The sequence below is a fragment of the Cygnus olor genome, chromosome 24, assembly GCF_009769625.2.
Source record: "Cygnus olor isolate bCygOlo1 chromosome 24, bCygOlo1.pri.v2, whole genome shotgun sequence".
In the NCBI taxonomy this organism is placed as follows: domain Eukaryota; kingdom Metazoa; phylum Chordata; class Aves; order Anseriformes; family Anatidae; genus Cygnus; species Cygnus olor.
Window position 1 is genome coordinate 5721332 of NC_049192.1, and position 21886 is coordinate 5743217.

Here is a 21886-nt window from a genome sequence, read left to right on the forward strand (position 1 = left end):
CAGGGCTGTTAAACTGACAATTTAGGGTAGAATATTGTTAATGACTTGCTAATGGCTTATTTGTTTGGGTCGGAAAAATAAATTGTGCCAAGAAAGTGTTCTAATGTGGCATGAATTGATGCTGTTAACACAGTAACATCGAGTGACTGAGATTATGCCTTCTTAACTGGAAATAGCTCCTGGGGTAGGAATAGTTTTTGTTCAGTAGATGCGGAGTTCAGAACGGGCCTCGGTCCTGTTCCACCTAAATCTGCCTGCGGCACCCCAATTCCTGTCTTCCTCAGCATCTGAGGTTCTTCTGTAGCAACCGATAGCGCTGCACGCCAGGGCGATTTTACCCAAACTGCGCTGATTTGGTTTGGGACCGACAAACAATCTGCCTTTGTTAGTGACGGAAGGGCTCTGGTTCTGCAACGGAGACTGGTGCTGCTCGCTGAAACCCCGCAGAGTTCGTGGGCGCCTGCTAAAAAGCCAACAGTGCGAAAGCTGCGGGGTCGGGCTCGGGCTTCCAGCAGTGCTCGAGCTGGTGGTGGAGTTGGGGGAGCTCTTCCCTCGGGGCGAGTAGTGGCCGGACTTACCCCTTGCGCCGAGCGTTACGGTGTGTCTCAGCTCCTGTTCATGAATAATATTCTTTGGCTTTCAGCATAGCATCGATCCTGCTCGGTCCTGGCGTGTTCCTAGGTGGTGTCTAACCGGAGCAGAGGAACACCGATGCTTCCGTTCGGCATCCTGCGAGTCTGCAGCCAGCTCAGCAAGTCTCCCTGCCGCGGCAGGTTGCGTGTGCTTGTCTTAGTTTTCTGAGCTCAGTTGTGAGGTCAGTGCCAGCCCTCCTCGTGATGCACAGGCTCCAGCTCAGAGTGGCATCCGTTAATTATCTCTTGGCACGCCGGGGGCCTAATGGAAACGGAGCTTCCCGTGTCCTGTGCAGCTTCTCGGGGGCGAAGTCGCAAAGAAGATTCCTTTTTCCCTTGCTGCTCCTTGTGCTGTACCTGTATCCACGCACATGCGAGGACACTGCCTTTGGCGCGTGGAGAAGGTTACTGGCTCCTGAAACGCTCGATGCTGGATTTCTCTGTGCGCTGAAGGGTAACCTCAGGTTGCCAGATGGGTGGTAAAGCAGGGGGCAGAGGGAGGCGTGCTGCTTGCTGCAGAGACGTTCTCGGGGCCGTCCCCACCCTTCAACATTGATTCGTTTCCTCTGGTATTGTCGAGATTAAATCCAAGCCCAGGGGACTTGCATCCTGCCATCTGGATTTTTAAACGTATTTGCGACCTTAATGGAGAAGGGAAGTGCGTTTGGCACTTAGACACCGCTGCTTAGCGTGATTATCTTTTAAACCTCAAAACGCAAACAGAAACCTGGATCGCTGTCCTTGGAAGCGTTTGACAGGCGAGCTTGGATCAGTGCTGCAGCAGTAAAACATCAGCTGGTGGTTGAAACCGATGCTGGATAGCTGCTCTGCTGGCATTTGTTCTCTTTGGTTGACTCCAACACGGGAGCAGGAGAAAAAGGACGACACCCCCGGGTGAATAATGCCTGCAGCGAGCGCTGCTTGATTTCTTCCAGCAGCTCTTTGCCAGGTCCCCACCTCCCCGCTGATTTTAGCTGAGGCTTAAAACTCGAGAGGCAGGTGGACGTCCCTCTGGGGAGGTACCAAGTGTAATTCGGTGGAGTGGAGCTGAAGTCACGTGTCCGGCTCTAGGAAATCTTTCAAATACGTTTTTGGTGTGGTGGAGCAGGGATTTCTGCGCGCTGGTTAACGTCAGATTGGAAATGGTGTGGCAGCAAACAGACAACGTGCTGCCCTCGTTGTTACTTTAAGGTGGTTTTTGGGTTTCAAGTTGGCCTTGCCTTTGGAAAGCCCCAGCAGGAGGTATGTTGGAAAAGGAAAAATGCTTTTTTTTTTTTTTTTTTTTTCAGTTAAAAGTGACACTATTTTCTGCTTGGTGATGCTTTTCCATGGCGTTCAGTAGGTGTGCCGCGCAGCTGCACGTGCTGACGTTCACGACTGGCTACGAGAGGCTCGAGGCAACGACGACAAAACCGGGGAGCGAGGCGCCTCCGGGCTCGGAGGTAGCGAATCCTCCTCGGAGATGCCCCGAAAAGAGTTAAACGAGGGTGTTCCTCCGCTGTTCCTGAAACTGGCACTCAGCGCTGTTAAAGTACTGGTCGCTTCACAAAGATGCCTTTTGGTTTCTTCACAAAGACGGGCTGTTCGATTTCAGACAATGGTTTGGTGGAGATGGAGCAACGCGGTGCCGTAAAGCCCCCGGGGGAGGCTCGCACCTCCTTTAGCCCCGCGGTGTTTCTGCTTCCTACCAGAGCTGCTCCAGGCTCCTTACGTTAGCCAGAGCTGCGGTGTCAGGGGCGCAGCAAGCCCAGGCTGCTTTCCTCTAAAAAATTGGTAATTTTCCCCATTCGCAATGCTTTGAATTTTAGATGCTCCTTCTCGGACTGACCCGGTGGCGACTAACGCAGGACGTGGCAGCAGACTTTCTCACCAGTTGCTCTGCCACGAGCGTCAGGTAGGGCGAGTACTGCTCGCTCGTGATTTCAGACGTTTAACTTCTGGGTGTGATTTTACGGCTGGAATGGCTTGAGATGAATCCATCGAAGGCAGGGTGTCAGGATTAGGTTGCTTGGTCAGCGTGAGGCAGCTGAGTTACCCGTAAGGAGATAAATCGGAAGTCGTGATGATGAACTGCCTTCGTTTCACGTGATGCTTTGAAACAGAGCTGCAGTAGGCTGGTGTTACTGGTAAACTCCACGAACCAGTAATTAAAACCTATCAGAAGGGGACAGGGTGGGCTTTAGCGGAGGGGTGCTTTGCAAGGAGTCATTTAAAAGCTGCTAAAACCTCACAACTCTCAGCTAAAACCTCACAACTCGCTTTGCCATAGAGCCGCGGCACAGGACAGGTGGGCGTACGTTCCCGCTGCCTTTTTGCGCTTTTAAACGCACCCTTTGGGAGCTGTCTCCTTGTTCTTGCGCTCGGGGGGCCGCGGTTCCTTCTTAAACTCATTTGACCCCAGCTCAGCAGCGGACACCCAGCTCAGGGTGGAAACGCCGAGCGGTGCCGGGAGCGAGGGAGCAGGAGTCGTGGTGCCGGGGCAACGCCGGCCTGCGCTCGCGTGCTGTAGGGGAAGGTAAGAGCTCTGCTTTGGGGGCTGGAAAGGGAAAGGAGCTGCTTGTGAAACACCACCAGCAGCTTCACGCGAGGCAGCTGGACGTTGTGCGCGCTGCGCAGCCGGGTTTCTGTCGACGGCAGTTCGGCTCAGTGTGGTCTCGAATGTGCCTTAAAGCAAGCTCTGTAAAGTGAAGAATTAAAAGGGATCGGAATCTGCTTTAGTGTTGCTTTTTCCCTTGTGCAGACACAAAGTATTCAGCGGCTGAAAATGTGGGCAGGGAATGTCAGGAATCCTCAGTTTCCTCCCCAGTTGTAGCAGGCGCTTCGGGCTCCTGCCTCGAGTTTTCCCCGCAGAAAGTTGGTTCCCCGTTTCGCAACACGGTGGTTGCTTCAGAAGAGCAAAAACATTTGGTGCTGCACTGATCGAGTGTTTCCCTCCCCCCGTTGTAACAGCTTGAACCGATCGTTTTCCAAAACCGTTTTACTTTACCCAGATGTGTTTTAGGGCTTTCAGCCAGCGCGGCGTTTGTACCTGTGCAGCGCATCGCAGGAGGTGAGGGTGATCCGGGAGCTCGTGGAAGGTGGGTTTGAGTACTGAACTGGTGGGCAAGCTGCGGCTGGCGTGGATCCTCAGCAGAGGCGGGGATGGCAAGGCTCCGGTCTCTTTTATCCAGACTTATGCCACCGGGCGAGGTTGCCGCGGGTGCCTGGTCGCTGCGACCAGGCACGGCTCCGAACTCGGCTGCTGCGGGAGCTGCCAGGCACGGCGGGAGGCACGGCTGCTTCCCCATCTCCGCGCCGAGCCGACTGTCCCCGAAATAACGGGATTGCCAGAGCTGGTCGGGTTGCTGGGGCTGGCAGGGCGGTTGCAGGCTGCTCTCCCTGCAGCAGGGACCCGCGGGGTTCGCTCCCCGCGCGGCGGCTTTCGGCGTGCTGGCCGACACCCCGCGCCTCGCAGGGGAGGGCAACGTGCAGAAACGGGATCGGTGGGGGGATTGAACGTTGTTGGTTTGGGATTTGGGGTGTTACTCCGTGGCTAGAACAGCGCGCGGGTTTCCTGGCCGGATCCTTCCTGCACAGCACGTCTCGAGGCGTTCGCTGTGCCGGCGCGGTCCTGGGGTTCAGGGTGCTCGCTGGCATCTTACACGGTCACACCTGGGTGGGCTTGGAAAGGAGGAGGTTTGGAGGACTCTCGCCTTACAGGAGTTACCTAAAAACTTTGATCATCCGCCAGCTGCTGTGGTCCTGCTGCTAAGTGGCTTTTCTCTCCTGGCTCTGTTCTCCCTGCTCAATAGGATGGCATCATCTAGTGGTTACATCAGGCCTCCGGGATGCGGTGGCCTCGCTTCTGCTGTGCTCGCCCGGGCTCGCGCTGCAACGTATGTGGTGTATACGCACAGACGTCTGCGGGCGTGTTCCTCCCTTTTCTCGGTGCTGAAATCAATCTGAATACAGCTGGGGCTGCAGCGGGGGATGGCGGCGTGTGGCCACGCGTGGGGTTTTGTCGGTAGTTTGTCCTGAGGTCTGTATGTAATTAATGAGAGGTGTAGATGGGTGGAAAGGAACACTTAACTGGACTGAAGACGTGTCTTAGGGGATTTATATGATCTCTTTTTGGTGCTAGTTGGCAGGGCTTTCTCTTTCTTTCTGTTTCGTTTCGCTTTGTTGGTGGGAAAGTGAGAATTTCGAAGTTACGCCTGAGAAACCGGCTCCAGGGTTGCCTCAGGAGTGAAGCTCGGGAGGCCCAAGCGTGCTCGCTGACCTCCTTGTGCGCCCTGGTTTGTGGTTTTTGGAACCATCACCTCGCGTTTCCTGCTCAGTCTCCTCACGAGCTCTGCACCTCCACGTCCCGGCGGTACCCCGGGGTGAGGGAGCCGCATCCCCGACCTGCTGGGAGCCTGGGGACGGGACGGGTATCGGGGGCACGTCGCCGTACGGACAGCACGGGGCGGGTGCCAGTGAGCCTGAGCGTAACTCGTAGGCTTCTCATTCCTTACCTAACCGAGATGCCTCCCAGGTGGGTGCTGCGGGGCTTCGGCTGCTCTCTCCGGTGTCTGCTCGTGGGCTCGCCGGCGTGGCCGAGGGGAGGACTTGGTGAGCCCAGCCCAGGCCCCAACCTCCCCCCCGCAGCCGGTTGCAGCTGGGGAAGGTTTCGAACGTTGCGGACACGTCTCGGAGTCGCTCGGGGACTGGGGTGGCCGCGCAATTGTGGCAGCAGCACGCGGTCAGAAATGGTCTGGGTTTTCCGCTGATGGTTTTGGGATGGGTCCGTGCTGCTGTGTGGCCGTCACGTTCGGGTGGAGACGTCAAATGAGTTGGGAGGAGGAGAAGCTGATGTAGAGAGCAACGTTGCGAGAATTAGAGGCCTGAGGTGTGCAGTGAATCCAAGGTTAAATACTCTGTTCTCCAGGAACTCCGGGTGGATTTCCATGTGTAATTCCCATCGCCTGTTTTGTTTTTCTGCCCGCAGACTTTTTGTTCCTCACTCCCGTGCGTTGTGTTTCCAATCTGGTAAAGTTAATGTTTTTGTAAGTTAAAACGGTTTGCAAAAAAAAACACTTCACAACTGCAAGGGCACTGTGGAAACCCAGCACTTCAGCTGATGGTTTTTCTCTTTCTTACCGCCTTGGCGTTGTTCTTACTTAGGACACACTTGTTCCGAGTGAAGTTCGTTAGCAGAAAACTCGTTTGGTCCTCTCTGAGGGTCCCATCGTGGTTTGAGCCCACGAATAACGCAGTTTTGGCTCGGTCTTGGCTGCCGAGCTCAGCACAAACCTGCAGCATTTTGACCCGTGGTGCCTCCAGAGCGAGCGGAGGGCTCTCTCTCCACTCCTCGTTCAGCCGTGGTATCGTTACAACCCCGTCCCACTTCTGAGGTGAAGCTCGGTGCGTTTCGAGCCTGATTTGAGCCGATGGAAGCCGCCGTGGTCCCCGTGCAGCTGTGCCGATGGTGCCCATCTCGGCCGGGCGCATCCGAGAGCTCGGCTCCGTCCCTCCTGCAGCCGCCGTCCTCCGAGCCGCGGCCGAGGGGAGCCCGTTGCTGTCCTGGCAAGAAAAACGAAAAAACCCAAAAGTTAATCGAACAAACGGAGGGAGTTTGACAGGAGCGCAGGCTGTAACCTAGTGCCACCCAATAAACACGCCGGTATTTCGCACCGCTGCCTGGTCTCTCTTCGTCGCGGCGCCGTTAACCTCCGTGGTAACGTGGTGGGTTTGGGGTCTGGGCAGCGGGGCGTCACCGGGGGAAAAAAGCCTTCCTCGGGTGCCTTGGGACGCCTGCAGGCTGCAGAAGGACGTTTTGGAGGCTCATCACAGACGGGAGAGCCCTGCTCAACCTCAGGCTGCGCGCGGAGGGGATTGTGCTGGAGAACCGGGGTGATGGGTAGGGCTCGTTTGGGTATTTCCAGCCCTGAACTGCGGACCAGAAATTGTCTGAGCCCTCAGAAGCTGCTTACGCTGCTTCGTGTCCAGTCCTCGCCCTTCGTGTGGGAGCAGCCCTTTGCTTCGTGCTGAGGGACGGGCTGGGTGCTGGCGGCACGGGGGGCACCGGCAGCCTCCCGAACCCACCCCGCTGCTGCTCCTCCTCCCGCCGGCCGTGTGCTCAGCGGGCTCGTGGCTCCTGCTTAGCACCTCGTGTCCAGGACGGGCATCAAGGTCCTGGGGGTGGTGGGTCTGCATTTTAGGGAAGAAATCCCCCCTCAGCTGCCTCTCCTGCCTCAGGCCGTGCCCGGCCCTGTGGGAAGAGGTGGTTGGCAGCTCTTCACACGGAGGTGGAAACGAGCCACTTGCGAACGACGTTCATTTCCAAAATATCCAAATTAATTTCCAAATATCAAACCCAGCGGCTGCTGGAGCGCCCTGGGGGCTCCCCAGCACCAGGAGCATCAGGCTGGAGGTGGGGGGGACACGCTCTGAGCCACCAGCCTTGGCCAAGGAAACCCAAAACAAGCTGACGGGGACCTCGTTCTTAAAAATACCTGGGGTGCTTGTGCCCCACACGTGTGCGCACAGCCAGCCCACCAAAGCATGGTCCTCGGACAGCGTTCCCCAATCCCGGGGGTCAGGCTCGGGGTATTTTTGGCTCCCGGGACACGCGGTGCCTTCCCCGGTGGGGGATGCTGGGGGGCAGCTTCCTTGGGGCAGGAAAACCCAGCTTGTGCTGCCCAGGGCTCTGCCGGGTCCTCTCACCCGGCCTGGATGGGGTTTTGTTCCTTTTGGGACACGAAGCCAAAGCAGGGCTGGGATCCCCCCAAGCCCAGGACCCCCCCCCCCCCGGGGGCTGGTTTGGGAAGGGCACGAGGGGCTGGATGGGGCCGGGAGGGATTTGGGGCAGGGTGGGTGCACGGGGTGGGCTCCGCGGCGGGGTTTTGGGGTGGTGGTGTCCCCAGTGCTCAGCTTCCCAGCCCGGCCCCTTCCCTCCAGGCACCTCCAGGGGCTTTGGGACCCCCCCCGGGGACGCAGCAGGGCCACGGGGGATGCTGTGGACACCGGGATCGCCGGCACCATTGGGGTCTGTAGGGCCAAGGGGACACGGGGACGAGCCCCCACGACCCCTTCCCGCTGCAGCAAAGCGCTTTGGTGCCCCCCCCCACCCGCACCCAGCCCAGGTGAGGGTGTCCCAGGGGTGGCGTCAGCACCCCGGGGGCCGTCCCTGTCCCTGCGGGGCTCCCCCTGTCCCCCCCCGACCTATTTACGGGGCCATCTGCTCCCGGCCCCAAAGCGGATTAGGAGCGCGGCGGGATCAGGGCCCGGCCTTCCCCGGGGGCTGCGGGGGGCCCTGCCGTCGTGTCCCCCCACCTGCCACCCACACCCGGTGGCCTCTGTCCGTCCATGGGGCACCTGCGCGTCCGTCCCTCCGTCCCTCCGTCCGTCCGTCCCCCGCCGCCTGCCCCCTGCAGCCGCTGTCCCCCCCCCCCAGCCCGCGTCCGTCCTCGCCCCGTGCCCCTTCCCCTTTCGCCCCTTTCCCCACTTTTCCATTTCATTTCCTTTTTAAACTTCCCGTCTCCTTTTATTTCCTTTTTATTCCCTTTTCCTTTTAAATCCCGCTTCCTTTTTATTTCCCCTTATTTTTTAATTTCCTTCTCCGTACGTGCCCTTTTTTATTCCTTTCCCTTTTCTTTTTTTTCCTTTCCCTTATTTCCTTTTTATTTCCCCTTTCCTTATTTTTTCCTTTTTATTTCCTTTCCCTTATTCCCTCTTTATCCCCTTCCCTTCCCCCCTTTTCTTCCCTTTTCTTCCCTTTTCTTCCCTTTTCTTCCCCTTTTCCCCCCTTTTCCCCCCTTTCCCCCCTTTTCCCCCCTTTTCCCCCCTTTTCTTCCCCTTTTCTCCCCCCTTTTTCCCCCTTTTTCCCCCTTTTTCCCCTTCTTCCCCCTTTCCCCCCCTTTTTCCCCTCTTTATCCACTTTCCCTCTCAATTCCCGTTCGTTTCCCTTTTTCCCCTTTCCCATTTTTTCCCTTTCTTTCCCCATTTTCCCCCGCCCCCCCCCGCCCCCCCCCCCGTGCCCGGTCTCTGCCGCCCCCTACCGGCCCCGCGCCCCCAGGCCCCGCCCCCGCCCCCAAACCCCGCCCACACCAGGCCCCGCCCACAACCGCGCCCCGCCCACAAACCACAGGCCCCGCCCCCAAGCCAGCCCCCGCCCCTCGCCGTCACGCGCCGCGCGGGTTCCGGGTGCGGGCGGCGCGCGCAGGTGGGGAGGGGCGGGGCTGGGCCGCGCGCGGGGGGGCGCAGAGCGGGGGGGGGGAGGGGAGGGGAGGGGGCGATGCTGGGGGGGTGCTGAGCACGGGGGGGGCAATGCACGGGGGGGTGCACGGGGGGGGTGCAGTGAAAGGGGGGGGGGCAATGCTGGGGGGTGCTGAGCACGGGGGGGGGCAATGCACGGGGGGGGTGCACGGAGGGGTGCAGTGCGGGGGGGGGGGGCAGTGCAAGGGGGGGGGCAATGCTGGGGGGGTGCTGAGCACGGGGGGGGCAATGCACGGGGGGGGTGCACGGAGGGGTGCAGTGCGGGGGGGGGGGGCAGTGCAAGGGGGGGGGCAATGCTGGGGGGGTGCTGAGCACGGGGGGGTGCAGTGCGGGGGGGGGGGGAGGCAATGCCCGGGCGGGGGGGGGTTGTGTGCAATCCACGGGGGGGGCCCTGTGCAATGCCCCGGGGGGTGTGCAGTGCACGGGGGGGGGGGGGGGTTGCAAGGCTCGGGGGGGGGGTGGAGTGCACCGGGCGGGGTGTGTGCAGTGCCCGCGGGGTGGGGGGCGTTGGGGGGTGCAGTTCCTGGGGGGGGGGGGGGGCGGTGTGCATGGGGGGGGGGGTGCAGTGTGCATGGGGTGCAATGCACGGGGGGCTTGCAGTGCTCCGGGGGGGGGGTTGCGGTGCCCCGGGGGGGGGGGGTTGCAATGCACACGGGGTGCGATGCACGGGCAGCGCTGGGGGTACGGTGCACGAGGGCTGGGGGGTGCTCTTTGCACGGGGGGGGGGGGGGGGGGCGGTTCTGCAACGCACTGCCCCACTTCGTGGGGGATTTGGGATTGGGATCAGCGGCGCATGGCCACATTTGGGGGGGGCGCCGGGGGGGGGGGGGCACACAGCCCTGGGTGCTGCGGGCCCCCCCCCCCCCCCCCCCCACTGCTCACCCCCCTTCCCCCCAATTCCTCCCGCAGGGCCCCGTCTGGGGAGCTCCCCCCCCCCGCCCCCCCCCCTTCCCAAGGGCAGGCAGCTGGGCGCTGGCACCCTTGGGTGCCCCCCCACCTCCCCCCTAACCCCCCCCCCCCCCCCCATGCCGGCAGCAGCCCCCCCCCCGCGCCCCCAACCCGGCCATGAGCGGCAACGCGACGGCTCCCAGCGCTCCCAGCGCTCCCAGCACGGGCGACTCGCTGGTGGGCTCCGTGCTGGGCCCCTTCGTCTTCCTCACCCTCCTGGGCGCCGTCGTGGCCGCGGTGAGTACGGGGGGGGGGGTCCTGTGGGGAAGGGGGGGGGTCCCCACCCCTGCGTGTCCCCCCCCCACCTGACGTCCCGCTCCCCGCAGGTGATGTACGTCCAGAAGAAGCGGAGGTGAGCGCGGGGCCGGGGCCGGTTTCGCCCCAATTTGGGGTTGTGGGGCTGGGGGGGGGGGGGGGGGGGGGGGCACACCCTGACCCCCCCCCCACCCCCCCCACCCCCCACCCCCCCCCCAGCACCCCGTCCCCGCTCAGCGCCCGTCCCCGCGCCAGGGCGGAGCGGCTGCGGCACCGCCTGCTGCCCATGTACAGCTACGACCCCGCCGAGGAGCTGCACGAGGCCGAGCAGGAGCTGCTGGTGGAGGCCGACGACCCCCGGGTGGGTGAGCGTTTCGGGGCCAAAAACGCCCAGCTTGGGGCCAAAAACGCCCAGCTTGGGGCCAAAACCGCCCAGCTTGGGGCCAAAAACGCCCAGTTTGGGGCCAAAACCGCCCAGCTTGGGGCCAAAACCGCCCAGCTTGGGGCCAAAAACGCCCAGTTTGGGGCCAAAACCGCCCAGCTTGGGGCCAAAAACGCCCAGCTTGGGGCCAAAAACGCCCAGTTTGGGGCCAAAACTGCCCAGCTTGGGGCCAAAAACGCCCAGTTTGGGGCCAAAACCGCCCAGCTTGGGGCCAAAACCGCCCAGTTTGGGGCCAAAACCGCCCAGCTTGGGGCCAAAACCGCCCAGCTTGGGGACAAAACCGCCCAGTTTGGGGCCAAAACCGCCCAGCTTGGGGACAAAACCGCCCAGTTTGGGGCCAAAAACGCCCAGCTTGGGGCCAAAACCGCCCAGTTTGGGGCCAAAAATGCCCGGTTTGGGGCCAAAACCCACCCCCCCCCCCCGTCTGTTGCAGGTGGTGCCCGGCTTGGGGGGCCGCGGGCAGTGGAAGGCCTGATGCTGCCCACGGGGCGGGGGCCGGATCCTGCCGCCCCCCCCCCACGCTGGAGGCACCGGAGGACGGCGTCGGCACAGCAGCAGCGGGGGTGACGCCGGGGGGGCGTCTCCCACCTTCACGCACCTTTTTTTTTTTTTTTTTTTTTTTTTTTTTTGCTGGTTTTCGTTGGAAAAAAAAAAAAAAAAACCGCCCCCAAAAAAGCCCCTTAAACGCGCTGGGAACGGGATGCGGGGGGCACAGCCCCGGGGGGGGGGGGGGGCTCCGGGCGGCCCCGTTTGCGGGGACACAGGGTGGGGGGGGGGGGGGGGGGGCTGGACACCCCCCCCCAGGGGCAAATAAACGGGTTTCTTTGCAATAAACGCGGTGCTGCTGCTTTCCCCAGGGCAAATCCCGCTCCTTTGTACCCCCCCCCCCCGCCCCCGGGGTGCCGACCCCACTGCAGCCCCCACCCCCCCCCCCCCCCCCCCCCCCCCCCGGGGGCTGACCCCATCCGGAGCACCGAACGTCCATAAAATGTTTTATTCAAGTAACTGCAAATAGGAACCCAAAAGGTCGTCAACGGCGGACCGAAAAATAAAAATTAAAAATAACAACCCCCCCGCCCCCCCCCCCCCAACACACACACACACACACCAGTTCTCTCCCTGCCGGGAGCGCCCCAAAACCCGCCACCGACCCCGGTCCCGCTGTGGGGTCACGGCTTGGGGGGGGGGGGGGAGGACCCCAAATCCCTGCCCCGGCCCCCTGCAGGCTCTGTCCCTGGGAGCAGCAGAGCGACCTGAACCTTAACATAAACAGTAGAAAAACGAAAAAAAAAAAACACGAAACCACCAAAAAATAAAGAGACTAACCCGGGGGACAACACCCCCCCACTCCTCCAGAGACACCCCCAAAAAAAAAAAAAGAAAACCCCAAAAACCAAGCGGGGGAGGCCCCGGCGGCCCCGAATGCGGCGCAGCAGCAGCAGCAGCAGCAGCAGCAGCACGTCTGTGAGCTGAGTGGAACTTAAATATCCAGAGGTAGTTGTGACCGAGAGGAGAACCGCCAAAAAAACCCCAAAAAACCAACAAAAAGGACTAAAAAAAAAAATTAAAAACTTCACCAGAACCTATCAGGAAAAGGCCACCCGGGGCTGGGGGGGGGGGGGCAATGGGGACTGAGCCCCCCCCACCCCAGCCCCCAGCATCGCTGCGGAGCCGCTCTCCCGTGCACAGTGCAATCACCCGGGGGGGGGATTTGGGGGGGGGGGGGGGGGGGGGCACAGCCCGGGCCAGGTCTGGGGGCGTTTTGGTTTTTTTTTGTATTTTTTTTTTTTTTTTTTGCCTTTGCTGCCCCCCCCCCCCCCGCCCCATCCCTGCAGAGGACCCGGGGCAAAGCCGGTGCTGGGGGACGGCCGACACCTGCTCTGGGGGGGGCTGAAATCGCTCAATTTGGGGGGGGGGGGGGGGGGGGGGACAGCAAAGGCTGCGGGTTTCCAGCCCCACCGACACCCCCTCGGTTAGCGGGGCCGCCCCGAAACGCGGCGCTGGCGGGGGGGGGGGGGCGGAGCCCCCCAACCCCATTTTCCCAGGCTGTGGGGCTGAGCCCCCCCCCCCCCCCCGGCCAGCGCTGCCGGTGGCGGGGGGGGCGAGCGAGGAGCGGAGCAGGGAGGAGGACGAAGCCGGGGCGCCGCGTTGGGGTTTTTTTTTTTTTTCCCCCCGTCCCTCTCCCTCGGGTCCCAGGCTGGCCGAGGGGAGGGGAGGGGGGGGGCGGGCGGGGGTCCCGCGGGGCGATGAGGTAGCGCCGGTTCGGGGGGGGGGTCACTGCTCCTCCTCGGACGACTCCTGGGAAATGTTCACCTCCTCCTCGTCCTGCTGCTGCAAGGCAAAGGGGGGGGCGGTCGGCACCGCTCGGGGGGGGGGGGGGGCACCGGGCTGCTCCTCGCGCCCCTTGTGCAGGTGGGGAAACCGAGGCCCCGGCGCTCCGCTCTGTTTGGGGCCGTGCCTCGCTCCCCGCGTGCACGAGGAGGAAACCGGGGAGGAAACCCCCGAGGCGGCTTGCACGGGGAGCAGCGTGTTGCACGCCCGTTGCACGCGCCGGGGGCGCGGGGCTGGCTGGAGTGTGCCCGTGGGGACGGGACGGGACGAGATGGGATGGGACGGGAGAGGATGGCACGGGATGGGATGGGATGGGATGGGATGGGATGGGATGGGATGGGATGGGATGGGATGGGATGGGATGGGACGGGAGGGGACGATGGGACGGGATGGCACGGAATGAGACAGGACGGGATGGGAGAGGATGGGATGGAATGGGACAGGATGGGACGGGACGGGAGGGGACGGGCTGATAGGACAGGACGGGACGATGGGATGGGACGATGGGACGATGGGATGGGATGGGAGAGGATGGGACGGAATGGGACAGGATGGGACAGGAGGGGATGGGCTGATAGGACAGGACGGGACGATGGGATGGGACGATGGGATGATGGGATGGGATGGGAGAGGATGGGACGGAATGGGACAGGATGGGACAGGAGGGGATGGGCTGATAGGACAGGACGGGACGATGGGATGGGATGGGACGATGGGACGGGATGGGAGAGGATGGGATGGAATGGGGCAGGATGGGACGGGTCGGGATGGGATGGGACAGGACGGGATGGGATGGGAGGGGACGGGGGGGGGCCGTGCAGCGCGGCCGCCAGCAGCACGGCCCCGCACGCGGCGGTGACTCAGGGCCGAGCGTGAGCGTGACTCAGCGCCGGCCCCCGCTTCCTCCCGCTTCATTCATAAAAACGCCGCCGCGGCCGGCGGCTGCCAGGGCTGGACACGGCGTCCCCGGGCACGGCCCCGCCGGCGTGGGACGGGATCACTCCAGCCGTGTCCCGTTCCCCCCCTGCCCTCCCCCCCGAAAAAAACTCCCGGTGCTGCGATGAGGGGGGGATGCAGGACAGCTGGGGACGTGGCCAGGTTTTGCAAGCGACGCCCCCCCCCCCCCCCCCCCCCCCCGCCCTAATTTCCCCCGGTTTGGGTTTGTGCAGCCCATCGTGCTCCACCCCTCGCCCTGAGCGCGCCCCCCCCCCCCCCAAGGAGAAATTAAGAGGGAAAAGGGGCAAAACCCCACAGCTCGTGGGTAGCGCTGCCTCCCGGGGTGGGGACGTGCAGGGAAATCGCTCCCAGCTCCCGGGGCGATGCGTGTGGGTGGCGGCAGAGTGGGGGAGAGGGCAAAAAAATGGGAGGAAAAAACAAAATAGGAATTTGCCGCAGGAACGCCACGCACGGGTCTGGGGTCCGTCCTGTGCCATGCCCCGTCCCCGTGCCATGCCCCGTCCCCGTGCCAAGCCCCGTCCCCTTTTTTGCTCACTGCTCTGTGCCATTCTGGCCCCCCAGCATCTTCTCCGTGCTTACTGGGACGCTGGGGGTCCTGCGCAGTGAGCGGGGTGGTTGTGCCCCCACCCCCCCGGTGCCCAGCATCCTGCCAGGATTGGGCCCGTGAGGAAGGTGAGGAAGAGGAGGAAGGGAGAAGCCCACTCACCGATTTTTTGGGTCGGCCTCGAGGTTTTCTCCCTGGTGTGACTGCAGCTTTCTGAGCACGCGGGGGGGGGGGGCAGAATAAAACAGAAATTTGGGTCAGGCTGGGGCCGGGACGGTGCCACCCCCACTGCTGGGGCTTCCTCCCATCCTTCCTCCCTCGGCTGCCAAATTCGTCACCCCAGTGGCATCCCCCGGGGCCGGACCCAGGTACTGTGGGGGCTGCAGCCGAGCCCCCCCCCCCCCCCGGTCCCGGGTCCCAGCCCCGTGACTCACGGCGCGGTGCAGGAAATGAGTCGTGTTTTGAAAACAGGTTGGTGGCGGCGCGCACGCCCCGGCTCTTCCTCCCCTCCCTCCCCGGGTGCCAGCTCTGGCAGCCGCCCCCTCCCCAGGGATGCAGATCTGCCCCGAATTGTCACCGATTGAGCCCAAAACGGTGCCGTCGGCGCTCCCGGCTACCTACCCTGCCTTTTGGGGTGGCCTTGTTTTTACTGCCCTTCGGCCGTCCGCGGGGTCTCTTGGGGGTCGGGGCTTCGCTGGGCTCCTGCTGGAGGGAGAGCAGAGTGGGGGGGGGGGGGGCCGCTGCGGATGGGGGTCCCCGGGGCAATTCCCCGTGCTGCCGGGGTCGCGCTGGGCACAGCGGGGTGCTGCCGAGCCCCCCAGGGATGCTCCGGGCTCGAGCATCCCCTGCAGCCCCTCCCTACAGCGGGGCAGGGCCGTATCCTGCGGGGTGCTGGGAGCACTGGGACCACCAGTTCAGGCACCGGTTGGGGCGCGGGCTCCTGGCGTCCTTCAGCCAGGCGTGGTGGCCGTGACCCGTCCGGCCCCGGCGTTAATCCCTCGGCTTAGCGGGACGCTCCCCGCCGGCTCGCAATCCGGCTGCTCCATAGCCCCGCTCCTCCTCATCCTCACTCCCCCCCACCTCCCCCCCAAGTTTTCTCCCCATTTCCCCGTTGGCCGTGCGTGGTTTAACCCCTTCAATCCCACCGGGGGGGAGGGGGGGGGAACACCCCGAAACCCAGCTCGCCAGCTGGGTGGCAAAATGCTGGGGAATCGGCAGATTTCCCCTTTGCCCGGGGGGTGGGGAGGGGGGGAAGGACGCGCACAAAGCCCGCCTGCCCCCGGGGAGCTGCATGGGGGGGGGGGGGGGGGGCCTCTGGCACCACAAAGGCTCCGGCAGCATCTTATCCCTCTGAGCAGCTTGTGCTAATAGGGCTTTAATTAGCCCGGCTGTAAAGGCAGGTTTGTTCGGTGGCAGCCTGGGGAGGAGCAACGGGAGGCCCCGCAGCCTTCCCCCTGCGCAGGCGGGATTTTTTTTTTTTTTGGGGGGTGGGGGGGGGGTGCAGAGGGGGCTTGGCTGGGGCCCTCCCCGGGATTTGGGGTACCCAAGCATCCACCCGGTGCTGGCGGCGTTACCGGGGCCAGGAGGGAGCTCGCGGGGCCGCCTCTCTGAGCATCCCCACCCCGCAGGTGCCTGTGCCCCCCCCCCCCCCCCAATCCCCACAGCCACCATCCTCCTCCCTCCCCGGGGACCCCCCCCCCCCCCGGCTCCGAGCCCGCTGCCACCGCTCGGGGCCGCCTCCTGCGTACCTGCGGCTTCTTCCTGGGCCGTCCCCGGCCCCTCTTCTCCGAGGCGTCCTTCTCCCCCTTGGAGGCCAGGGCCTGGCTGGACTTGGCGCCGGCTTCGCTCATCGTCCTTGGCGGCGGCGGCAGCGAGGAGGAGGAGGAGGAGGAGGAGGAGGAGGAAGAGCGGGAGAAGGGAGGAAGGCCGGTCAGCGTTCACCCGCGCCGCTCCCCGGCGGGAGGCGGGCGGTGGGGGCCGCGGAAGTGACTCACGGGGCTGCGAGGGACGAGCGGAGCCGCCGGAGCCTCCCCGGGGGTCACAGCCCCGCGGCGGCCCTGCCCCTGCAGGGGGCTCGGGGCGGGCAGGGGGCTTCGCCCCCGCTGGGGGGTCGGGGTGGCCGGTGGGGTACGGCCTCACAGGAGGGGGTGAGGGATGGGGCACCCCCCTTTTGGAGCTGCTGGAAGCCCCCTGGAGTTGAATATTCAGCCCAAACCCAGCAGCTCCGACCCGTTCTGGGGGCTCGGCCGCATCCTGCTCCTCTCCCTGCACGGAGCGGGGGTCCGGCCGGCACCGGGGTGCTGCTGCCAGGGCTTGGCAGGGTGAGCGGGGTGGGAACCAGGAGCATCACCAAGGGCTGTGCCGGGAGGAGACCCCCCACCTCTAAAAGAGTCCCCCACCACTAGTTTGTAACTCAAAATTTTAAGCCCATGTGGCTCGGACGCACCGTGGCACCCGTCCTGTGCCAAACCGTCCCCACTGCACGCAGGGACCCCGGCACCCACAGGCCCCTGACACCCACAGACCCCTGGCACCCACACGGGCACCGGGGGGGGGCTGCAGGAGCCTCTCGCCATGCCAGGTGCTGATGCGCGGGGGGGGGGGGGGGTGAAGCCTCCCGGTGCTCCCCACTCTCCCACCCCCCGGGGCCCCCCTTTGGGTGCTTCTCTGGCACCGGCAGGGTGAGGCTGTGGGTCCAGCCCCTCCCAGGGGACCCGTCCCAGAGCACCCCCGCTCCCTGCCCGTCCCCGGGGCTGGCTTTGAGGCGCAGCCCCCCCAGCCTGGCGGGGTGCAGCCTCGTTGCCTTCCCTTCCCAGGCCGGGAGCAATGGGATCGGGGCTGCGGGGCAGGGGCCCAGCCTCGCCCCACGGCACAGAAACCCTGCAGAGTTAGCCAGGTGCCCCGGGGCCCCGGCAGGTTTTTGGGGAGCGGCGGCTCTGCCAGCCCTTCCCACGGGGCCCGAGCCACGGAGCAACCCCCCCGAGCAACTCCCCTTCCGCCAGAAGGAGGAGAGCGGCTCCAGATTTAATCGGGAGCCCTTGAAATCCCAGACACGCTGCCGGCACCGGCAAGTTGGAACAGGACAACGGGTGGTGGCACAGCCCCGGGGGCCTGCAGGGATCCCCCGTGGGGGTCCGGGGGTGCTGGGGGAGCTCAGCTGGGTCTTGCTCATCCCCAGCATTTGGGGCACACCAGAAAGGGCCCTGCCAAGCTCCCGCACCCCTGCGGCTCCCGGCCAGTCACTGCTGCACCCAGACTGGGGGCTGCACCCCGCTCCCGCCGCCCTGGCTGGATTTAGGGACACCGAGGGACGCCAGGCTGTCCCCTCCCCGTGTGCACGTCCCGAAGGGCCGCGTGGCTTTCCTGGCTAACGAGGAAAATCCCGTGGAGGAGCGGGATCCATCTTCCCCTCTCCACCCCGGTGCTTCCCGGGGGCGTAGGGAAAACCTGCTCGGCCGGAGCTGTGGGGCCGCCGTGCTCCACACCCTGCTCCCAGCCCAGGAGCCGGGAGGACGGGCTCGGGGCCGGGAACAGCCGGGTGCAGAACAGGGACCCTGGCAGGAACGGGGCCGAACCCATCCCCTTGGGGTCCGACCCGCCTCCCCGGAGGGCTGCAGACCCCAGGAGGCTTTTCCTGGCGGGTTTCATGCAGCCAGAGGCACCGGCCCTATAACGAGGCTTTAACCACCCTCAGCTTTTAGCAACTGCTTTCAGTTTGGGTGGTGGCAAACTTCAGCTGGGGGGGGGGACGGCGCTGCTGCCTCCCCGCTGCTGGGGCTGCGGGAGGGACCCACGGGGGACCCCGAGCCCCACGGGGACCTCAATCCCCATGGGGACCCCGAACCCCACAGCAGCGTCTGGAGCCGGTGTGGGGCAGCGCGAGGAGCCCCCTCCACACTGAGACCTTCGAGGCTTTGACAAGCCACACGCCAGCGCCCGCTCCGCTCTGGAAGTGACTCACGAGTGCAAAGCAACAACAACAAAAACCACCCACAGATTATTATTTTTTTTTTCTGGGGGGCGGGGGGGGACAGAAACCATGCGTGCTGTCATGTAAACACCCCGAAAATATTACTCACGGCATCCCAGAGCCCTTCAAGGAGCCTCTTTATGGAGCACTTAAAAATATATATATATATATATGGTTTAGGGAAAAAAATACTGGTGGGCTGACCAGGGGCTGAGAAGTATTTATCCTTTTTTTTCCCCTCTTTTTAGTCAATCTTTGCCAGAGGGAACGCAGCCCCCCAGCTGTGCCGTACCCTCTCCTGTGGCCGCAAACATCTGGGCCCGACCCGGCCCCAACCCCGCAGCGTGCGCCCCTCGGGCCCCGCGTTGCTGCACGGTGCCGGGGTCTGGGGGCCCCTCAGCTGCCCTGTTCGGGGGTCCTGGCCCCATTGGGCAACCCTTGGCCAGAGCTTGGTGGCCACCGATGCTGTGCGTGCGATTCGGGTGGGAGATGGGGCCGCCTGCGGGCACGGTGCCGCCCGTGGGTGCCGCTCGTGTCCCCGTCCCCATCGCTGCTGTCCCCGTCCCCACCTCGGAGCTCGGCCCCGCGCATCGGGAGCGGGATCGGAGGCAGCAGCTGGGTTGCCATGGAGGGAAGGAAGCAGCTGAGAGAGGAAAAAAAAAAAAAAAAAAAAAAACCCTTTGCATGGCCGGGGGGGGAACCGCTCAGAGCCGTGAGCAGGGGGCTGCTGGGCTCCCGGAGGCTGGCAGGGGGAAATCCTGGCGGAGGGCACGCGTCCTCCTTGGGGTCGGTGGGTGCTGGGGAGGGGGGGGGGCGGGGGAACCCCTTCCTCGGCCGTCCCCGTGGGTCGGGAGCCGCCGTGGGAGGGTGCTGATGGCAGCCACCGCTTGCACAAGCCGCGCTCCACTTGCAAAAGCCACAACCTGGCCTCCCCCCGGGCCTCCCCGTGCAAACAGCCCCATAAATCCCCCACGCCCGCCACCCACTCCCAGATTAAACAACCCAACCCGGGCTGGGGGGGGGAACCGAGGCGGTGGCGGTGCCTTAGATCTCTACACCCCCCCCCCCCCGAATTTCCTCACGCCCAGGAAACCCAGCCCAGGGCTGAGGCTGGAGGGAAGGGACGGGGGGGGGGGGAGCAGCGCCCGGCAGAAGTTGAGGAGCCTCTGGGGTGCCAGGAGGGCTCGGGGATGGGGGCTTAGGGCAGGACTCCTCCGGCGGGGGGTGCTACTTTGAAGCCCCCCTCCCCTTTCCCCTTCCCCTTGCTATTAAGGGCAGACCACCCCCCTTCCTTCCTGGGCATGCATAATAAAAGGAAGTGATAAAAGAAAGGAAGGAGGGAGGTGGGGGAGAAAGAAAAGAGGCAGGAAGGGCAACATCACAAGCTTTGTGAAGCCCCCCCCCCCTCCCGCGGGTTGCAATAAAACCCCGGGCGCAGCAGGGCCATTTCGGCCCCCCCCCGCCATGGGCATGGGCTGCGGGGGGGGCCGGTTTTAGGGGTAGGGGGCGGTTTTAGGGGGGGTTGAGCCCCAACACTGCAACTTTGCAGGGACCTGCCCGAGTGTGGCCCGCCCCCCCCCCCCCCTCTCCGAGCAGGGCCTGGGTGGCGCGGCTGCCACCTTGCACGGCCCCACGCACCTTGCGGCGACCCCACAAAATTTGCACCGGCCCTGCACGATCCGCACCGGCCCCCGCGTGCTTTGCGGCGACCCCACGAAACCTGCGAGGGCTCCACGTGCTTTGCGGCGACCCCACAAAATTTGCAAAGCCCCCACGTGCTTTGCACCGACCCCACGTGCTTTGCAGCGACCCTACGCGATCTGCACGGCCCCACGCAATCTGCAAAGACCCCGCGCGCCTTGCAGCGACCCCACACGATTTGCACCGACCCCACGCAATCTGCGCCGACCCCGCGCAATTTTGCACGGCCCCGGCCCCACGCACGATGCAGGCCCCACGCACTTTGCAAGGTCCCGGCCCCACGCACCTTGCACCGACCCCACACGATTTGCACCGACCCCACAACCACGGGGGGGGGGGGGGGTCCCGGCCCCACCGAACCGACCCGGGGCTGCAGCCGGAGCCCCCCCAGGGCGGCGGGGGCCGCTTGAGCCCCAAACCCCATAAATCGGAGCAAAAGTCCCCGCAGCCCCGGCCCCCCCCCAGCCCATCCCGGCCCCGCCAGGTGCATCACCCTATTAATAACAATAATTAATAATAATAAAAGGGGCACCGCGGAGCACCCGCGAGCCCTTGCAAACACAGAGCGAGCCTCGGGCCCCCCCAGCACCCCCCTGAACCCCCCCAACCCCCCCCCCCCCCCCCCGGAGCAGAAAGGAAAGAGGAAGGCCGGCACTCACAGTCAGCTTGGTCTCGGAGCTGGGTGCTTGGGGGTTATTATTATTTTTTTGGTGGCGTTTTTATTATTATTTTTTTTTCCTCCCTCTCCCGGCGTGGCTGTGTTGTGAGCGACCGAAACCCCCCCTCCTGGCTGCTGCTGCTCGCAAATGCGGATCTGAAAGGAGAAGGCAAAGAGAGAGAGAGGAGAGAGAGAGGCTGCGACTCGCACACGCATCCACAGCACGGCCAGGCCCCCCCCTCTTATTTATATAAACAATAATAATAATAATAAAAAAAAAAAATTGCTCCAGGAGGAAGGAAGCTGGGTCCAAGTCATTTCACGGGGAGCCAGGGGGGAAAAAAAAATAGGGAAGGGGGGGGGGGGGGAGGAAAAAAAAAAAAAAAGAAATAATAATAATAATAATTAAAAAAAAAAAAAAAGGAGCGAGCTCCGAGCCTTACTGGAGGGGATCCAGGTGCTAAAAATAGCAAAATCACACTGGAAATTAAATAAGGGCAGCCGGGCAGAGGGGAGCTCCCAGCCCTTGCCGAGCGCCGGGAGGAGGAGCCGCCTGCATCACGGCCGGGGGGGGGCGGGCGGCGGCGGGGCCGGGGCCGATGGGGCCGTTCAAAGGGCTGCGGCGGGGCCGAGCCCCCCCCGGGTCCTGCCGAGCCCCCCCCGGGCGGTGGTGGCTCGCCCCGGGCAGCCGGGATGGATGGAGACCCCCCCACCCCCCCCGCAAACATCCCCAGTTTGTGGGGTTCCCAATGCCCAGTTTATGGGTTCCCGGCTTGGGGGCGTGTTTTCCTGGGGGGGGGGGGGGGGGCACACGGTGCTGTGTGCCCCCAGGGTGGTTTTGGGGTGGCGCCGAGGGGTTTTGGTGGCGCTTTGGGGTCGGGCATCGGGGCTCCGCGCTGGGCGAAGCGCGGTGCTTTTATTTGCTGCACCACTCATGCCGTTAACCCCCCCCCACCCAAAAAAAAAAAAAAAAAATCCTCTGATCCCCTTTTGGAGGCACCCGGCAGCAGGTGCTCCGTCCCCAGGGAGGTTTTGAAGCGCCGTGTTTCAGGTTTCAGGGCGGAAATGTTGTGGGAATAGGATTGGGGGCGGAGGGGTGAGCGTGGTTGGGTTTGGGGGGCTGGCGAGCGGCCCCAAGGTCTGGGCGGGTTTTGGGGTTTGGTTCTGCCTGGGGGGGAGCTTTGTTCTGAATCCACGCTGTCTGTTTTGGGGT

General features: G+C 64.0%; 2 protein-coding genes and 1 long non-coding RNA gene across 6 annotated transcripts; 2 read left to right on the forward strand and 1 right to left on the reverse strand.

Moving 5' to 3' along the window:
- The first annotated feature begins 2354 nt into the window (after positions 1 to 2354).
- Positions 2355 to 6186, forward strand: LOC121059250. The gene is made up of 2 exons (XR_005814471.1): positions 2355 to 4650; positions 5599 to 6186. It is a non-coding gene; the product is annotated as an uncharacterized LOC121059250 (long non-coding RNA).
- Positions 6187 to 8730: 2544 nt separating this feature from the next.
- SMIM29 (small integral membrane protein 29) lies at positions 8731 to 11364 on the forward strand. Its single transcript, XM_040535843.1, has 5 exons — positions 8731 to 8814; positions 9903 to 10052; positions 10142 to 10167; positions 10290 to 10431; positions 10946 to 11364. The coding sequence occupies exons 2-5, from the start codon at positions 9933 to 9935 to the stop codon at positions 10985 to 10987; spliced, it is 330 nt and encodes a 109-aa protein (XP_040391777.1). The 5' UTR covers positions 8731 to 8814; positions 9903 to 9932; the 3' UTR covers positions 10988 to 11364.
- Positions 11365 to 11492: 128 nt separating this feature from the next.
- Positions 11493 to 21240, reverse strand: HMGA1 (high mobility group AT-hook 1). 4 transcript variants are annotated; one of them, XM_040535848.1, is made up of 6 exons: positions 21117 to 21240; positions 20675 to 20829; positions 16093 to 16198; positions 14966 to 15046; positions 14507 to 14557; positions 11493 to 12843 (listed from the first exon to the last, which is right to left on the reverse strand). In XM_040535848.1, exons 3-6 carry the CDS (start codon positions 16192 to 16194, stop codon positions 12787 to 12789), a joined length of 291 nt encoding a protein of 96 aa, XP_040391782.1. In that variant the 5' UTR covers positions 16195 to 16198; positions 20675 to 20829; positions 21117 to 21240; the 3' UTR covers positions 11493 to 12786. The 4 variants fall into 4 exon arrangements, with proteins under 4 accessions (XP_040391782.1, XP_040391778.1, XP_040391781.1 ...); XM_040535844.1 differs by having other exon boundaries at positions 14966 to 15049; XM_040535847.1 differs by lacking the exons at positions 20675 to 20829; positions 21117 to 21240 and adding an exon at positions 20302 to 20415 and having other exon boundaries at positions 14966 to 15049.
- Positions 21241 to 21886: the final 646 nt, after the last annotated feature.